The sequence below is a fragment of the Podarcis filfolensis genome, assembly GCF_964270895.1.
Source record: "Podarcis filfolensis genome assembly, chromosome: 3".
Classification (NCBI taxonomy): Eukaryota; Metazoa; Chordata; class Lepidosauria; order Squamata; family Lacertidae; genus Podarcis; species Podarcis filfolensis.
Window position 1 is genome coordinate 8030202 of NC_139606.1, and position 19271 is coordinate 8049472.

Sequence of the window (19271 nt, forward strand, 5' to 3'; positions counted from 1 at the left end):
GGCCCGTTATATTGCACTGTCAGAGGTAGAATTTAAGAAGTAAAGAGAAAATAATAATAATAATGATAAATTTTTATTTATACCCCGCCCTCCCCAGCCAAGACTGGGCTCAGGGTGGCTAACAACCATTAATAAAAACAAGTTGATTGAAATACAATTTAAAAGATTAAGATACAACATTAAAACATTAGGGTGCAATCTCTTCATAGGAGGAGAAAGGAAAAGGCACATAAATCACTGTAATGAATGACATCCTTTCCACAGTTATAAATGTTGTCTTTCTATCTACGGGCTGCAACAAAGACGGCCATTTGCTTGTGGAACTTTTAAAGACTCTTAACATGCAACTCCCTCAACCCGTTCTATTGCTTCAACAGTCCAGAAAAATGCCATCTTTTAAATTCTAGGTCCAGTAGTGCATCCCTGCGAGACACAGAACTTAATCTGCAATCCTACATATTTAACCGTTCAATCCAAGGAGGCTTTATTCTGAGTAGACAAGTATGTGTAGGGATTGCATTTTGCCAGAATAGATTTCATGGGCTGCACTCCCGAGTGTGGTTAGCGCTGCATTAAGTCTATATAAACTAACACATTTATGTGGACACAACTACATATTTGGACAGTAGTGGGTTTTGTGCCACGGTGACTACACTGCTGCACATATAAGCCCCAGTGAATTTCATGGGGGAAACAGTATACCGCACTTCCCTCCCTGCTCCTCCTCAACTTCTACATCTTTCCAAGAGTGTGGAATAAGGCAGAAGAGTATTAAGTGGACTAAGACCTGGGAGACGATGCATCAAATCCATACTTGCCCATGGAGTTCACTGGGTGACCTTGGACCAGGACCATTTATGATTTCTTAGCCTAACTTACCTCACAGGGTTGTTTTGTGGATAAAGGAGAACCACTAGTTTCATCTTGAGCTGGAAAGCTGGAGTATAAATGTAATAATAATAAAAAATATCCAGCCTGCTGCCCTTATTTTGAATTGAAAGCCTGTGAGCATCTGTGTGTTTGTAGGAGACTGAGTTTGGAGTTGAAGAAAATGAGAAGAGAGAAAGGGGTTGGGGAGAAATAAAATATGACTCACATTTGTTTTGCAAAATAATAAAAATCAGAGTGGGAAATAAAAGTTGCCTAATGGATAAAAGAAGGGAAGGCGAACTTACTTAGCCCACTGAATGCAGTTCAGCCATAATAGGTGAGAGATGACAAGCCAAGACAAGACAGGCAGGGGAAACTCACCCTATTCCTGTGACTGCAATTTGTTTTAGCTGGTCTTAATGTTGATTTATTTTTGTTAGATAGTTGTGATCCACCCTAGAACTGTAGGCCTTTTGTAGCAGGCAGATAAGCAGAACAGATAACTAGGTGCAGGAGCAACTGTAGAGGAAAAGGCACATAATACATAAAAAAGCTGAGCATGAATTAAAAGCCCTGTACATGAATTTAGCAGAGCCAGAAAGAAGTGTCTGGGATCCTCCCAAGCATGCTAGGTTGCAGAATCCATTGTGATCCAGGCGTTGTCACGGTGACACCTCCTCCAACTGCCTCTTGTGTCAGTTGGTCCTTAGCCTAGTGAGAGGCTCTTGTTTCTCTCTGTCTTCCTCTCAAACCAAGTGGAGGAAAAACGTACTGTAAGTAGGATTTCTTCACAGCTTCTGCACTCTTGTGCTTATAATGAATGATCCATTGAAATCTTAGGCCTGTGCTCCCCAAACAACGCTGTTATATATATATTTAAAAATCAAGAATAAGTTACATGCTTCAGCCAGTCCTTCTGGACATCTTCATGACTCCACCCGCTGATTTATAATAGGGAAGTGACTGGATTCTGCTTAAGCTTTTGGAAAAGGAAAACAGATAAGATAGAACAGCTTGCAAATGGGCTTTGGGGCTAGTGGCAGAAGAGTCACTTGATAACTCGCCATAGGCCTCTGGAGAGGGTAATATATTGCATTGTCCTCTTGGTCATGCAGCCATTATTCTGAAACTGTGAAGAGTAGGACTTTGGGCAGTAGCTGAAGAGGTCACCATGTTGGAAGGGACAATCTAGTCATACTCTCTGTCCATTGCAGGATCTGTAATGCATCTTTGGGATCCTTGACAGAGCCACCTACTACCCTCCAATTAAATACCCGCTGCAAAGGAGAACCCACCGCCTCCCAAGGGATGCTCTTCCACTATGAAACTCTTAGGAGGTTTGGCCAATAGCCAACCAAGCAACAGTTGATTTAAGTCCCACCTTCTGGAATAACAGACCTTCAGGTATTTGATTACTCCCCTTAAAACATCCCTTCTCCAAGCAAACTCACATCTTTTAATGAGATGATGAGAGATGTCTGTTAATATCCAGAAGGTGCCACCCTGGCTACGATATTCAGGCACTCTCTTCACAAGATACACATTATGCTGTACCCAGAATGGTGAATTCATCTTGAGCTTTGAGCAGTGAATGGCCCCAGACCAATCTAGTGACCCGTGAGCCCCATTTCTCATATTTTTCTCTTTCTTTCCTAGGCTTTCGAGACTTAGGAAAGTTTTGTCCCGCTTAGGGAGAAGGAACAAGTTCTCACCTCTCCCGGAGACCTCCCCCTCTGCCTCTGGGGGATTCAAAATATCTTTGCCCACTAAGTACATAACTCTTAATCATGCATATTTTTCTCATTCTTTTCTAGGCTTGCGGGACTGAAGAAGGTTTTGTCCCGCTTGGGTAGAAGGAACAAGTTCTCACCTCTCCCAGAGACCTCCCCCTCCGCCTCTGGGGGATTCAAAATACCTTTGCCCACTAAGTACAGAACTCTTCAGCATGCAGATGTTGCTTCCATAGTCATACTAGTCCTTAGGGTACTTGGGAAAGCTATCTCTGCAACTGTCTGAGGCCTATTTTGAGCTTCAAGCAATATAAATATATCTTTGGCAACCATGGATGCATGGTTTTCCTTCTGAACCCCCCAATCCAGCTGTATTTCTACCAGCAGACAGGCTGCTGTCAGTGTCAGTAAAAGAGGGCAAACCCAGAAACTTCTTTTTGGGCAGAGAAAACAGGGGGGGGGACATTTACCACACTGAGCTCATTGGAGAAGGGTAGGATAGAAAGAACAATATCTTTCTCCAAACCATTTCCGAAGTGGTACGAAGCAGCCTTCTCTTCTCTTCCATTCAAATGACATTGATTGAAGATCTTGAGGTCAAGGAGTAACCGTGGAGGTCCTTCCTCTGCAGATGCCTACTATCTGCAACATCTCAGCCTCTTACTTACCTGCCACATGAGGTTTCTTTCCACATAATCAGAGGTGCCATTGTTAGCGACTCTCCCTGGTTTGCTGTTATCCGTTGTCTGTCTATCAATGCTGTCTGGTACTGGTGCAGTGACCTGGACAGAGTGCCAAGGTGCCCAGCTGCAAAGAATGGCAATGTATAGATATTTCCACACTTCCAGCAGCTCTTTCTGGAATTTTAATGTTCAAACCCTTTGCCAATGGCGAAAATGCCTATTTCCAATCTTCCTTTGAGACACCAAAAAGCCGAAGAAAGAAGGATCCATACGCCCGGCATCTCTAGGGAAACAGATATACGGCACTACAGGTACAATTCAAATGGGATAAATGTGTGGATATTCCGCAAAAGAGGAAGGGTATCTTTTTATATGCGACGGCGGCAGCAAGAGTTCTGATCGCGGCAAAATGGAAGAGTAATGAAATCCCCTCTATACAAGATTGGATCCAAAAGCTGACAGAATATGCCGAATTAGATGGTCTACCAGAAAAAATAAAGAATAAATCAAAACAGGAATTTGTTTCAAAATGGGAGGTTTTCAAAGAATATCTGGAAAATAAATATAGTAGTTTAAATTCTGTTGCAGCATTCGAGGAACTTCAGTAATAGCTGCAAGGTACATATAAGAAATTAGATATATTAAGAAAAAGTTTAATTATGATAAAAGTGTGTATTGGCAATAAGTAATATGAAATCGAAATATGGAATAGACGGGAGGTTGGGTCTTTGGTCTTAAGACCAATATATGTTTTATTGTTTGCTAAGAAAATTATGTGTCTATGGTTATTCCTGTGTGTAATTTGGTATTTGTGTTTTTTTCTTTTTTCTTGCTGTATCAATAAAAATCTTTTTAAAAAATCAAATCAAATGGGACAAATGTAGACACCAGTGTTTAATGGAGGAAACCCTCACTCATAAATTGATTATCTCTCCATCACATGAGCCTGTCCTCACTGGCGCTGCTGCTAAGATCACTCCAGTCTTGCAGAGTACTGTAAAATCAGGCTCAAGGGGGGGGGCGACATTTTTCTTGCTGCTTTTTAACTGATTGTGTTGTAGTTCTTAAGATTTGGAGATTCTTGGATTTTTTGGATCTTCACAAGAGGAATATTTTTGGCTTGCATTTTGGTTGTAAGGCTAAGATCTGTTTCTTCTGCTTTGTTGACACTTTTTTTTTTTTTAAGCAGACAGTCAGGTGGTTCTAGTAGATGTAGCCTGGAGTTTTGGAAAAAGCAATCCTATTTTGTAGCATTGTGATACAGCTATCTAAAACTTTTAGCATTTTTGCATAAACTTCTTAGGGTTTTCATATTTTAAGTAGTACAAAAATATTGATAATAAAGATGACTTGATATTAAAAATGGAAAGCCTGTCCAGGTGATATTTTGGCCCTAGTTTTATCCAAAGGGGGTGGGATGGAGAATAGACCTCATGCTTACAGGGTCACTCCCTGGTGCTCAGGGATAGGATGTTAGAGGGAAACAGACACAAAGGACCTTTCTGGGATTTGCTTCCACCATTTGATGTTTTATCGTGTTCTGATGTTTTATTGTGTTTCCAATATTCTGTTGGGAGCCGCCCAGAGTGGCTAAGGAAACCCAGCCAGATGGGTGGGGTATAAAGAAATTATTATTATTATTATTATTATTATTATTATTATTATTATTATTATTTTAAAGCTCCATGTTGCTTTAGTTGATGTGCATGCAACTGCCTCTAGCCATGCACTGAAGCAAGCAAATATAAATCTTTCATTGTTGGGACTTTGAAGCCCAATGCAAGGCTTGCAAAACACTCTGCATGGTGAAAAACAGTGAAATGGCCACTTTTGGTGGGCCAAATTTGGTCTCTGAGTCAGAGCCCACCCATAACATGTTCTATTTCTCCCTGCTGCACTGGTGGACCATTTAGCATAGCTTTCACCTGGTGTCCAGGCTACAGGATTTCCCTGTGAAAGTGCTTTTATTTTGCCATTTTCCCCATAGCTGACTGTTGCTGAAGCTAGAGCATCAAAATAAATAACCCCACTTTGGGGGGAAACAAGAGACTTAAAAATTATTTTCAAGGTATGTTTACGCTTGTTTATGCATATGCCACAAGCTTTACAGTAGGAAACTTTTCAATATGAAAATAACACTTAATGAAAATTGGCAAGAATCACTTTATTATACAAAGCCATTGCTAGCGTTCTGAAACACAAAGTAGTTCATATGTACGTATTGTAAATAAATTGCAATATAACTCATTACATTTAAAAACACACACACACAAATGTATAATCACAAAATTAAAGCAGGGATATGTCTAAGAAATATTGTATGGAATTTGAAATGAACTTAATCCATCTCTACTTCACAACATTTCCTTCCACGTGTTCTAGTGTTTATATATTTTGAAGAAGTAGAGCAATAAATGGAATGGGTGGACTTAAATTATTTTCTTCTTGTTTCAAGGTAAAAACGATTGTATTACACAAATGGGGAGGCATCTGGATAATGGACAACTTCTAAAAAGCATTTTAAGACTATTCCTCAATTATCTATAATGGCCTCCCTGGCTGGCTGCCTCAGATGCAGCATCCATATCCAGAACTTTTATTCCCCCCCTAACCATTTAAATAATTGTGGAGTGCACACTAATGCATGTTCCACTCTCAAAAGGTCTTTTAATTAACACATGTAGCGCTATAACACATCTCTGCTTTTAAGCTTTGCGTTTGGTCTTTGTCAACCCTGAGCGGGGTCATGGTTACCACATGGTAAGAGTATCTGTATCATGTTCTACTTCATAGATTGTTGTGAAGGCAAAAAAGATAAAGATCTGTAAGTACAGTGGTACCTTGGGTTAAGAACTTAATTCGTTCTGGAGGTCCGTTCTTAATCTGAAACTGTTCTTAACCTGAGATACCACTTTAGCTAATGGGGCCTCCGCGCCGACGGAGCACGATTTCTCTTCGCATCCTGAAGCAAAGTTCTTAACCCAAGGTACTATTTCTGGGTTAGCGGAGTCTGTAACCTGAAGCATTTGTAACCCGAGGTACCACTGTATTTAGGTTTTTAAAACTCCTGTCTATTACAGTGGTGCCTCGCAAGACGAAAAGAATCCGTTCTGCGAGTCTCTTCGTCTAGCGTTTTTTTCGTCTTGCGAAGCAAGCCCATTGACGGATTAGCAGATTAGCGGCTTTTAGCGGCTTAGCGGCTTAGAAAAGGGGCGGGGAGGGGAAAAAACCCACAGGAACTCGCAAGACATTTTCGTCTTGCGAAGCAAGCCCATAGGAAATTTGTTTTGCGATGCACCTCCAAAACGGAAAACTCTTTCGTCTAGCGAGTTTTCCGTCTTGCGAGGCATTCGTCTTGCGGGGCACCATTGTATTTGTATTTTTTTAAAAAAATCCTGTACAGATGACTGCTTAGTGAAGTTACATGGAGGAAAAGTAACAAATAGAACACATTTCATACCATTTTCGGGTACCATAGATTTGGATGCACCGGGGTCTGGAACAAAGCAATCTCAATGCTGCTGCCTTATTGCCACATTACAGCTGTCATGAAGAAGTAGCTGTTTCATCACATCAATCCACAAAGAAGATATACACAACATGCATCATTCTAGGAAACAAGCTGAAATCCTGAAAGTACAAACAATGCAATATCAAAGCAAATGTAATATGTACATGTAATATGTAAATTCAAGCCTCTTGCAGTGGTTTAGAGATGAAACCAGGGACCTTTGAGTAGGTGATCAAAAATTGTTCATTACTTTTAGTCCTTCAAAAAAATTTTTTGTATAAACCAAAGAAAACGTAAGCTGCCACTTTCTTTGAAAGAAAAGAACTGGGATTCAATCACATAGCCAAAATGCAGGTTTGTGCAGTGTTCTGCCGCTACAAACCCACATGAAAAAAGAAAATGATGTGGAAATGCTCTAAAAAGTGTGATGTAAATCATTAATAGAAAGCTGTATAAGCTCTGTGCAAGCAAATGTTCATTGTCGTATATCCTCTCCACAAACAAATAGGAACAAACACTCAGACCGAACATCATCTAACCTCTGTGCAAGCAAATCAACATAAATACTCAATAGGCAGACAAGCTGGAGCAACTTTCAGACTTCCATCATTTCTACCACTGAAATCAGTAAATACGTTTGAGAAAGCATTAAAAAAAAAAAGCGTACTGTGGCAGTGCAAGCGTATCACTTCTAGGGCATGCACTGGGAAGTTGATGCTTTCCTTGGCATGCGCCAGAGCAAAAAAGACCCTTTTTACTACCTTTCAAATAGACAGACTTTGTCTATCGTCCACATTTATTTCCACAGGAGAGAAAAAAGTAACCATGTAAAACAGACCTCCATGGAGTTTGCTAGTCATATGCACTATGTGTTCAGGGAGGGTGAGCATGACCAACAAATACCAGAATTGCCTCTTTCTCTTCCCTATTGCTTTTCTAATAGTCCCATGGCTCATCTTCTATGGCTTTCCACCCCCTTTTCAGTCCTCCTCTGTAGCGTATCGTTGCCTGGAGCAGCAATAAACACAGCAGCTGCAGAAGATCAGCAAAGCCAGAATGGTGTGGCTCACGACAAGCACCCCAACTGCAAAAACGTACAGGATTTTATCACAGTAATCTTGAGGGTGGTGGAAAGGTGGGATGAAATTCGGCAGGTAGACGGAAAACACCCAGTAGTTTCCCAGGATGAACCAGAGGAAGAGGAAGAGGCTGAGGGTGAGGTGTATGTAATATTTGTGAGCATTCTGTCTCCAGGGATACTCGTCGTCGTCGTCGTCGTCAATCATAACCGATTTGGTAAGCAGCTGCCTCATCCGGGTGGAGTCAAAGAGCAGAAGACCAACCTAGACATTGCACAAAGGTTAAAAAAAATCCCGGAGGGATCATTATATTCCAGATTTGGCTCCATGGTATCAAACATTTGTTTTCATTTAACAACATTTACCGTATTTTTCGCTCCATAAGACGCACCTGACCATAAGGCACAACTACTTTGGGGGGGGGGGGAATTCAAGGGAAAAAAATATGCGGCTCTTGGGGGCTTTTGCGGGAGGTGGGGGAAGTGAGAGAGCCTCGCTCTGTCCCTTCCCCCACCTCCCGCAAAAGCCAGGGATAGCCGCGTGAAGACTCTGCAGAGCAGCGGGATGAAGGCTCCCCGCTGCCCTGCGGAGGCTTTGCGGGCTACCCCAGAGCTATTCGACCCAAAGAGCAGGTCGGGGAGCAGCAGAAAGGCTGTGCACAACCTTCCCGCTGCTCCCCGGGGCTGGCGGTGTGGGAAGCACGGCTTTCCCCCACCGCCAGCCCCACAAGTTCGGGGAGCAGCCTTTCCACTGCTCCCCAACCTGCTCTTTGGGGAAAGCCACCACCAGCCCCAAAGAGCAGGTCGGGGAGCAGCAGAAAGGCTGCATGCAGCCTTTCCGCTGCTCCCCGCGCTTGTGGGGCTGGCTGTGGGGAAAGCCGAGCTTCCCTCACCGCCAGCCCTGGGGAGCAGTGGGAAGGCTGCGTGCAGCCTTTCTGCTGCTCCCCAAGCTTGTGGGGCACCCCCAGCCCTGGGGTCCACACATTTGCTCCACAAGACGCACAGACATTTTCCCATAGGTTTAAAGAGGAAAAAGGTACATCTTGTGGAGCGAAAAATACGGTATATGCTGCTGCTGCTTCGTAGCAACATCTCTAAGTGGTTTACAATAAATGTTAGGCCAAATTGCATACAAAGTAGTGCAAAGAAATTTGCATCAAAATGCTGATGGATTTTCATGTGGACTTTTAAAAAAAAAATCACAGACCGATGTGGAAATGTGAGAAAAAATGAGAAACTGAGAGGAAACTGACATTAAAAGATTCACACACACAACTAGTTGTACTGAATAAAATAGTTTAAATAGTAACATTTTTAAAAGGCTACACCGTGTATGATCCTTTCTCAATCCAGAAGTCTCCTCCTGAGTCAGATCCTTATTTCCCTGAAGTTAATTCACTAAGATATAACCATGGTGGTGGTTGTTTTTTGTATCTTCTATGAATGAAGATAATTCCATACAAACTTCATCACAAATCTCCTCAGAGGAAAATATTGTTCAGTGAACAGCAATACCTTCAAACTGCCAACCACACCACCCACAAGCAGATATAAGGGGATTAGCGGCTGGACTGGACAGTCGTCTAAAAACTTCATTCCTGAGGAACAACAAACAAAGTAAATTATTTCGATCAAGTCTCATGTGCAGAAGCAAAAGGGCAGGTGCACTGATTCACAACTGCAGTGGTGCTACAGCCCTGACACACTTTGCACAACATGTAATATAACAGGAGAGTTCCAGAGGGTGGCAACACATGAACGGGCCTTTTCTGCTGTGGCTCCCCGTTTGTGGAATGCTCTTCCCTTGGGTGCATTCGCTACATATCTTTAAGCATCAGGCAGAAACTTCCCTCTATAACCAGGCCTATGACCTTTGGATATCTGTGGCCTTTTAGAAGTGGGTGGGATGTTTACAATGTATTTCTCTTTCCTCTAGGTCGTAAAGGGACCCCTGACCGTTAGGTCCAGTTGTGGATGATTCTGGGGTTGCGGCGCTCATCTCACTTTACTGGCCTAGTACAGCTTCTGGGTCATGTGGCCAGCATGACTAAGCCGCTTCTGGCGAACCAGAGCAGCGCACGGAAACGGCGTTTACCTTCCTGCTGGAGCGGTACCTATTTATCTACTTGCATTTTGACGTGCTTTCGAACTGCTAGGTTGGCAGGAGCAGGGACCGAGCAACGGGAGCTCATCCCATCGCAGGGATTCGAACCGCCGACCTTCTGATCGGCAAGCCCTAGGCTCTGTGGTTTAGACCACAGCGTAACCCACGTCCCATAGGTTGTAGTCTATCTGGAGTTTATTGTCTGATGGTTGGTTGGTTGTAAGTTGCTTTGGGCTGCCCTGGGCAAGATTAAGTGACTAAGAAACAATCATAATATCATTATCATAATATTATTATCATTCCTGCCAAAGTTAGGATTACCAGCGTCCTTCCAGCAGATCCCTGCAATTTCAACAACTGTCTGACATGCAAGGAATTTAGGAGGTGATGGCTCTCCTGACATAGGAAAACAAAGAAAAACCTGCTAATTTCCTACATGAAGCTGGAATCCAATAGTGTTTTTGCACAAGCAAATCAGACTTCTCTTCATGCAACAGGACTCCCCCCTTCCTCTCTCCCCCACCCCAACAAGACCCAAAAACCTGCTCTGGAAGGTGGGAAGCAAAATATCATTTAACTCATTATCTTCTGGTTACTAGAGTATTTTTATTTTTATTTTGGCAGTGTACTTACCTGTAAAAGCCATAGACAGTGGTAATGCTAGGAAAGCAAGGAGTCCAAAAATGAAGCAAGCTGTAAGGAAATAAATGACAAGTTATAGATAGTGATAAAACATCCTCCAAATGCCCTCCATTTTTGTCACATACACAGGTAGACAGTAGGAATGAAGGAGCAATTAAATTCTCTTCTCATTTAATGGCAAACCTATCTAATTCATACTTTCCAAAACAATATAGGAACTGAAACACAGCCATTTTTCAAAATTCTCAACACTCTAAATGTTGCAATAGCAATGTGTAAGAAACACATATACTGGGTATATACATATACTGGGTAAAGGTAAAGGGACCCCTGACCATTAGGTCCAGTTGTGGCCGACTCTGGGGTTGTGGCGCTCATCTCACTTTATTGGCTGAGGGAGCCGGCATACAGCTTCCGGGTCATGTGGCCAGCATGACTAAGCCACTTCTGGGAAACCAGAGCAGTGCACGGAAACGGCATTTACCTTCCCGCCAGAGTGGTACCTATTTATCTACTTGCACTGTGATGTGCTTTCAAACTGCTAGGTTGGCAGGGGATACTGGGGTAAAATGTGCCTAAAAATGCATATATTAGGGAAAATAACATACAAAAATACATTACATTTGGGGGAATTGTTTTGCAAAAATGTGTTGATTTGGGGAAATTGCATATAAAGAAATGCATATTAGAAATTTGCACTAAAATGCTGACAGTTTCATAAGGATTATTTTTAATGAAAATTACTGCAACCATGTGGAGAACTGAATTTAAAATTGGAACAATAGGAAACTTTGAGAACCAAAATGGATGGATTCATCCATTGCTATCAGACAGTGATGCAAACTGAGTTGGGACAGGTATTGCCTGGTTGCAGCCTCCCTGCTTGACCTGCAATCAGCATCCTTTGTTGAATCCCTGTAGTGCTCCAGATCTCTTGCCACTATCTCCCTTTCTCAGGTGTAATGGCTTTAGGGGTTGCTTGTGCGTAAATAGCCGCCGGTCTGGGCTAGGTTGGCTGGTTAAACCATTTCTCGCTGGACAGCCATCCTCTCCGTGGCTGTTCAGTCGCTGGCAGAATCCGTCAGTGGGCGTTTCTTAAACCTTTTCCAACATAAAAGTTGTTTGACGCCCAGTCTCCTCCTACTCTCCCTGTGCGGAAGTCTTCTGCGCAGGGAGGGCGTGGGTAGCGGAGGACCTGTGCTCTCCCCGCTGGTGTCCAGTGAAGAGTCCCGGAGCCTGCTCTCTGCTTCCCCCCTTGGCCCCCCTCTATCCCTGGTGTTGCGCTGATTTTCTTCCCCAACAGGAGACCTGCCTCTCTCCCTGCTTGGCCCCTCTCCAGCATCGCTGTGGAGCCTCGCCTCCTCCTCCTCTAGTTCCGATGGCAGTTCCCTGACATCAGGCAACCTACCATTGCTGGCAATTTTGGAGATGCATCGATGGCATGCCTTCTCGAAGCCTGCAACCATTGCGAATGACAGTCTTCTGCAGACCTTGGGGAAACAAGAAACCATGTGTTTGATTTTAACTTAAAACACTCACACCCACAAATTGCAAAAATCAACTAAGAAGAGTCTCACTATAAAGGCCACTTTTTTGTTTTCTTTCCTTGGTTAGGGCTTCCACGAGCCTTTGGGAGAAGCCTTCATCCTTTCGCAAGTCAGAGACATTCAGCCACCCAGGGGCCAGAAGCTCATTGCAAAACAAAACAAAACGGAGCTCAAGAGGAAGTCTAAGGCAGGAGGCTCAGGGCATGAGTTTTGATGCTTTTGATGCAATTTAATGCATTGTGTTTGAAACCTCAGGCAACTGACATCAGAAAACTCATGCAAAACTGAAGCAGAAAACACCAAAACAGTTGCTAAACTTACACTGTTGCGTTGTCCAAATGCTTAGAAAAAGAGCAGGAGGCAGAAGCACACCACTGTCTAGACATTTCCACTTTTAAGGCAAAACTGTTCTGAAATTTGTGTAGTCATGATGACATAGACAAGTCAGGAATGCGTAAAAAATAATATTCTCGCTTTACAGCTAAACTCCAGCCTAGGGAGACTGGCATATAGATAAACGTGCTCCAGTCATTTTTTAAAAAATAAAAAGGCCAGTTCTCCATGTTTAAAAGTTAAGTCTGGCTTCTCACCCACTCCCAGCATTGGTATCATCTTACAAACTCCCACAGATGTCTCAGGAGGGTCCAGAGAATTAACTGGCATTTGTAGGTGAAATAAGATACTTTCTTCCCTTCAGTCAATTCACATTCTTCCCCAATAAGTTTTGGAACAGATGTAACATCTTAACAGCACCTCAAATGCAAAAGGGGAGAAAATCTAGAGAGATATTCTAAAATGCACACTATTTATAGATCTGTCACACAAGGCAACAAACATCCATCAGCTTGTTCCAAGCTGATGGAGGAGTGTGTACTTGTTTCAACAGCTGGATCCTTCATGGAATACAGGAAGCTGCCTTATACACTATCAGGCTATTTGTCCACCTAGCCCGCCATGATTTACTCTTGACACTACATCAGGGCCGGTCCTAACATTTGGCAGTGTGAGGCAGCCACCTCAGGCAGCAGATATGGGGAGCCAGGGAGGAGGAGAGACAAAGCAAGGACATCAGAAGAGTCCTGCTGTACCTAGTCCATCATCCTGTTCCCCAGGTTGCTGCTGGTCAGATGCCTATGGGAACGAGCTGCAGCAGGGAGAGCACTTTGCAGATTGGGCAACAGAACCTTGCTGTGGAGTGGGCCTTGTGGGTGACCTGTGATGCTGACCACTTTTCAAAGAAGCTCAGGCCATTGCAGCTGTTCCACAAATTTAAATAGCATGAACTGGTGTGTGTGTGTGTGTGTGTGTGTGTGTGTGTGTGTGTGTAAGGGGGCAGTATTTACCTTCCTAGCTGAAAGGATAGTTAGATTATTCATTCTGGCAAATAAATACTCTCAACAAGTATACATTCTTTTTATTTTTTACTTACTTATTTTGAAGTTTTGCACCCGTCTTTCTCAATCATCTCGGCTTAAAGCAACGATAACATACATACACACATGATGCACACACACCAAAGCATCTGGAGTATGCCAGGTTCGGGATGGTTGATTACAGAAGTGTAGAGATGGCAGGGACCATGAAGAAGAGGAGGAGGAGTTTGGATTTGATTTCCCGCTTTATCACTACCCTAAGGAGTCTCAAAGCGGCTAACAATCTCCTTTTTCCTTCCTCCCCCACAACAAACTCTCTGTGAGGTGAGTGGGGCTGAGAGACTTCAGAGAAGTGTGACTGGCCCAAGGTCACCCAGCGGCTGCATGTGGAGGAGCAGAGACGCGAACCCAGTTCCCCAGATTACGAGTCCACTGCTCTTAACCACGACACCACGCTGGCCATGAAGGCTGTGTAGTCCAACCCCCTGAATTTTTGCCCGTTGTGGGGCTCAAACCCACAACCCTGAGGTTAAGAGTCTCATGCTCCTATCAACTGAGCTATCCCAGCAGCCCCTCGCCCTCTGCAGGATGGGGCCAGATTAAAGAGTGAGTTCCCTTCCTTCTGAACAAGCAACATGACCTGGAGAAGAGTCTTTTCTGGTCCTTCTCTGGCTTGATGTATTGGGCGCTAGGCTGATGTTCCCCTTGCTATGCTGTTCTTTTTGGGAGCCACAGGGAGCAACGTCCCAGTGATCCTTTTCCTTTTAGCAGGTGGTGAGGCCCAGAGTGCACTCACTTCAGCTTTGCAGTCCATAAAATCAGTCTAAAACCAGGGGTAGTCTATATGATGTCCCCAGATGTCCTTGGACTCCATCTTCCATCAGCTCCAGCCAGCATGGCCAATGGTGAGGATGATGGGAGTTGTAGTCCAGTGACACCATGCTGGCCACCTTTGATGAAGCTGAACAATACAGTGGTACCTTGGTTCTCGAATGGCTTGGCTTCCAAACAAAAAGTGTTCCAGTTTGCAAACGTTTTTTGGAAGCCGAACGTCCAACGTAGCTTCCACTTGACTGCAGGAAGCTCCTGCAGCTAATCAGAAGCTACGCCTTGGTTTTCGAATGATTTTGGGGGTCTAACGGACTTCCAGAATGGATTAAGTTCGAGAACCAAAGTACCACTGTACAGCACAAAGCAAGGAATCACCTTACAGAATGAGCCACCAAAGCTAGATCAGCCCAGTGCCTGTTGAGAAAGGAAGTTTTGCAACCTTTCCAGGAACAGATAAAAATGTAGGCTCTGCTTCTAGCTGTTACAGACCTTAGTTGCTGTAACCATGACATAATGAACAATGCCAGCTGAACTGATTTCACCAGGGGAAAGGAAACCCTGGTAGAGCTTGTGAAGATGGTGCAACTGGCCCAACTTGCAAGGGGCAAAATCAGTGATTGGAGACCATTTTAAAAGCCTTGCTGGCGGAAAATGAGCAATTCCATCCCACCTGATAAAGAGATTTGTGCAACTCAAAAGCTTGCATATCTTTTACACCAACAAAATCTGATCCTCAAGATATCCAGGATTATTAATCAACCTATTCATCCCCCTTTTTTCATCATTCAAGGCTGACAACAGCAGCCACACACTCACTTTCCCCCTCCAACAGCTAATGCCACACTGTTCCTAAAGTTGCTGGCCACCCCACCCTGTTAGATGCAATTGCTTCCAGGCGCCATTCCCTACTCACCTTACTATTCCAAGCAGAGATCTGGGAAGAAAAAAACTGGAGCCAATATTCCTCAAGAAAAAGTGTGTGGTGTTAAGTGACACACTGGATAAAGCTTATCTTTGCATCCAGGTCTTTGAAGCAGCTGAGGCATTTCATTCCTTCATTCTGAAGCTCCTTTGGGGGTCACTGGCTGTTTGCGAGCTTCTGCTTCTCTGCATCTCTGCTCCTGCTGTTGTGATGAAAGCTCTTATCCTTTATTCCCTACACACCCACGTTCGGTTCCCTCCACAGCCAAGCAACTGCACGCATTCAACTTGCCACCAGAGGACAGTAAAGGAGTCCTGGAACTTTTATGAAAGCAGGTAGTCATAAAGCAGGTGTGGTCTCTGGGTTCTTTCACTGCAATTTTCAGAGTGGTTTAACAGCCAGCCCCTCTTCCCACCCTGGGATTTTAAGGTGGGTCTAAGGAGGTCAGGGGACGCGGGTGGCGCTGTGGGTTAAACCACAGAGCCTAGCACTTGCCGATCAGGTCGGTAGTTTGAATCCCCGTGACGGGGTGAGCTCCCATTGCTCTGTCCCTGCTCCTGCCCACCTAGCAGTTCGAAAGCACGTCAAAGTGCAAGTAGATAAATAGGTACCGCTCCAGCAGGAAAGTAAAGGGTGTTTCCGTGCGCTGCTCTAGTTCACCAGAAGCGGCTTAGTCATGTTGGCCACATGACCCGGAAGCTGTACACCGGCTCCCTCGGCCAGTAAACCCCAGAGTCGGCCACGACTGGACCTAATGGTCAGGGGTCCCTTTACCTAAGGAGGTCAGGATCTTTAAGACCAAGGCTGTGTACACAAGATACCTTTAAAGCACACACCCCCCTCAAATAAGCCAAATAAGTTTACCCCTCACAGAATTAAAGGTAAAGGGACCCCTGATCATTTGGTCTAGTCCTGGCCGACTCTGGGGTTGCGGCGCTCATCTCGCTTTACTGGCCGAGGCAGCCAGCATATAGCCAGCATGACTAAGCCACTTCTGGCGAACCACAGCAGCACATAGAAACACCGTTTACCTTCCCACTGGAGCGGTACCTATTTATCTACTTGCACTTTGACATGTTTTTGAACTGCTAGGTGGGCAGGAGCAGGGACCGAGCAACGGGAGCTCACCCCGTCACGGGGATTCGAACCGCCGACCTTCTGATCGGCAAGTCCTAGGCTCTGTGGTTTAACCCACAGCGCCACCCATGTCCCTAACTCACAGAGTTAAGCAAGCCTTAAACAAACAACAATCGCACAAAATTGTTTGAGGGGGGGAATGTGCTTTGAATGTACTTTAAAGGTATGGTAATGTTCACAGGGTAAATCTAGACCCTTGTGTTAAACTGCCAGATCACTGGGGCAAGGGGATTTCATCACACAGGCAAAGAAACCTGTGGTTCTCTCATCTATAACATGATCATTGCCATGTATGATCTGAAGCTATTTCTTCATGATACATCTAGGCTTCAAATGGCACCCACGCTCTTCCATGTAGCACATTGGGATGTGAATGACTGGATTGTTGAGCCAATGGTCAAGCATTTGGGCAGGGGCTAGGCTTTGAACTCCTGATTTTCCCATTCTATCCTCCTGCGACACCCTCCACCCAGATGGGAGAAGTGTGAACAAGTACCCAACCTTGATGACTAATGCTGATAATGTCAATGTCAATGCTCAAAAAGAGGAGTTAAAGGTCTGATTTCCCCCTTATTACTCAAACCAACATGCCAAATTAACAGCAATTTAGACACACCGTGTCTTACAAAGAACCATGAATACATGGAATGGTTTTAAGAAAGAAGAAATGAATAGATTTTCATATAAAAGCCTAGGCCAGAGCAGCAATCATTGTCATTATGAGGACTGTTCCTGCACATTCAAAGCTTGCTCCAATTATATTTTCAGCTTTTGAAGAATTCTCCTGCAAAAGCATAACATTGTCTGGTGAATTTTATGGAAGGTAACTTCTGAATTACACAAACACACACACACACACACACACACAATACTACTGGCAACTTCAGAGACTGCCATTGTTTGAGACAAAAAGGTGGTGTTGAGTTGAGTCCAATACCATATTTGTTCTGGTTGCTCTGGTCATGGTGCTGTTCAGGTTCTTCAGATCATTTGTGTACTCACATCATAAATACCAATATCCTGACCGTCTATGAATCTGCTAATAGGGCTTGATAACAGGGCAAGCTAGCCGTTTTTGCCTTCCCATAGTCCACTTCCTTGAGTAAGGATACGGCCTTCTCACTGGTCAGCCCAGCAGTCGTGGAACACCCTTCCTTAGGAATTACAAAAGGCCTCTTTAGAAATACACCCTTCAAGCGTGTCTTGCAGACCCTCCAAGTATCCCTGCTCTGCCCCCAATTTACAGAAGCCACCCCAGTTCCTGATTTCGTCCCAGAATGTCCCACTTTTCCTTAGGACATCCCTATTTTCATCAGAGAGATGTTGGAGGGTATGGAGTTATGCGACTCCAGAGCCAAGTAACTATAAAACCTTTAGAAGACATCTGAAGGCAGCCTTGTATAGGGAAGGTTTTTTTTATGTTTAATGTTTTTGTATATGTTGGAATCTGCCCAGAATGGCTGGGGCAACCCAGATAGATGGGTGGACTAAGAACAACAAGAGTTGCATAGGATGTCCCTATTTTCATTGGAGAAATGTTGGCAGGGTATGCAAATATTTTAAATAAAGACACAACCCTGGAGAAATCTGTTTGTCAAATGCAGCACTGTGCATCCTCTCCAATGCCAGTATCCTGCAGCCCGGACTGCCACAGCTGATTGGTGCAGAGTGATGACCTTTCAAGTTCCTTCCTGCTCTGATTTTATGACAGCCTTGAAGCAAAGGCCTAGGAACACTGTCAGTCTTGATGTCGTGTAATTGCGCACTCAGTTGTGCAAGCCTTCTCCTTCCACCCCCATAATTTTACTACTATACAAAAGACAGGTGGAGGAGAGAGAAGGTAGAGGCAGGCTGTTGGCATCCCCTCCCCCCAAACAAGATGTATCATTGTATAATCACTATAATTAAGTTGTCTCTGTTCTCTGTTATAACGGTATGACAGTAGGTATTTAATAAGCCAGTTTCATCAAAAAGCCTCTCTCTCTTTTTTCAAAATCCCAGCTGCATTGCAGAGACCTTTAAATAGCACACACTTATTCGGAAGGAACAATTTGTGCCAGGAACCAGAATCCCACCCCAGCAACAGGGATGCACAGGCTTCTAGCATGGATGCCCCCAGGCCAGGTTGCATCTGCCCAAGCTTGTCAGGGTTGCATGCTGAGTTCACACCATGATCCCCATCAGTGTTTCAGCACTGCATGATCTGGCGTCCCCAGCCTCTTATCAAGCAACACCACACCAATCAGTACTTGTGCACAACCATTTTTTTGCATGGTCTACGCACTTGTTGTTTGTTGTTGTTTAGTCGTTTAGTCGTGTCCGACTCTTCGTGACCCCATGGACCAGAGCACGCCAGGCACTCCTGTCTTCCACTGCCTCCCGCAGTTTGGTCAAACTCATGCTAGTAGCTTCGAGAACACTGTCCAACCACCTCCTCCTCTGTCGTCCCTTTCTCCTTGTGCCCTCAATCTTTCCCAACATCAGGGTCTTTTCCAGGGAGTCTTCTCTTCTCATGAGGTGGCCAGTCTTGGAGCCTCAGCTTCAGGATCTGTCCTTCCAGTGAGCACTCAGGGCTGATTTCCTTAAGAATGCAGAGGTTTGATCTTCTTGCAGTCCATGGGACTCTCAAGAGTCTCCTACAGCACCAGAATTCAAAAGCATTAATTCTTTGGCGACCACCCTTCTTTATGGTCCAGCTCTCACTTCCATACATCACTACTGGGGAAACCATAGCTTTAACTATACGGACCTTTGTTGGCAAGGTGATGTCTCTGCTTTTTAAGATGCTGTCTAGGTTTGTCATTGCTTTTCTCCCAAGAAGCAGGCCTCTTTTAATTTCGTGG

General features: G+C 44.2%; 2 protein-coding genes and 1 long non-coding RNA gene across 6 annotated transcripts in view; 2 read left to right on the plus strand and 1 right to left on the minus strand.

The window, feature by feature from the left end:
• VPS36 (vacuolar protein sorting 36 homolog) overlaps positions 1 to 19271 on the plus strand; it is a gene marked incomplete at its 5' end in the record, with an annotated part of 180141 nt that overhangs the window by 464 nt on the left and 160406 nt on the right. The gene's annotated exons all lie outside the window — the stretch shown is intronic.
• Positions 1493 to 3055, plus strand: LOC310759517. Its single transcript, XR_014546367.1, has 2 exons — positions 1493 to 2274; positions 2527 to 3055. It is a non-coding gene; the product is annotated as an uncharacterized lncRNA (long non-coding RNA).
• Positions 3486 to 17676, minus strand: TMEM272 (transmembrane protein 272). 4 transcript variants are annotated; one of them, XM_083606781.1, is made up of 7 exons: positions 17045 to 17676; positions 15283 to 15611; positions 12027 to 12108; positions 10610 to 10669; positions 9388 to 9470; positions 6650 to 8137; positions 3486 to 6354 (listed from the first exon to the last, which is right to left on the minus strand). In XM_083606781.1, exons 3-6 carry the CDS (start codon positions 12082 to 12084, stop codon positions 7775 to 7777), a joined length of 564 nt encoding a protein of 187 aa, XP_083462907.1. In that variant the 5' UTR covers positions 12085 to 12108; positions 15283 to 15611; positions 17045 to 17676; the 3' UTR covers positions 3486 to 6354; positions 6650 to 7774. The 4 variants fall into 4 exon arrangements, with proteins under 4 accessions (XP_083462907.1, XP_083462906.1, XP_083462908.1 ...); XM_083606780.1 differs by lacking the exon at positions 17045 to 17676 and adding an exon at positions 16066 to 16135 and having other exon boundaries at positions 15283 to 15726; XM_083606782.1 differs by lacking the exons at positions 15283 to 15611; positions 17045 to 17676 and adding an exon at positions 12487 to 12525 and having other exon boundaries at positions 6215 to 6354.

Excerpts from the sequence above, each read along its gene's own strand:
- TMEM272 (XM_083606781.1), bottom strand. The coding sequence starts at position 12,084 with ATGGTTGCAGGCTTCGAGAAGGCATGCCATCGATGCATCTCCAAAATT. Across the intron at positions 10,670-12,026 it reads CTCCAAAATTGCCAGCAATG|CTTGCTTCATTTTTGGACTC; the intron begins GTAGGTTGCCTG and ends ATTTCCTTACAG. Across the intron at positions 8,138-9,387 it reads GTGTGGTTGGCAGTTTGAAG|GTTGGTCTTCTGCTCTTTGA; the intron begins GTATTGCTGTTC and ends TGCAATGTCTAG.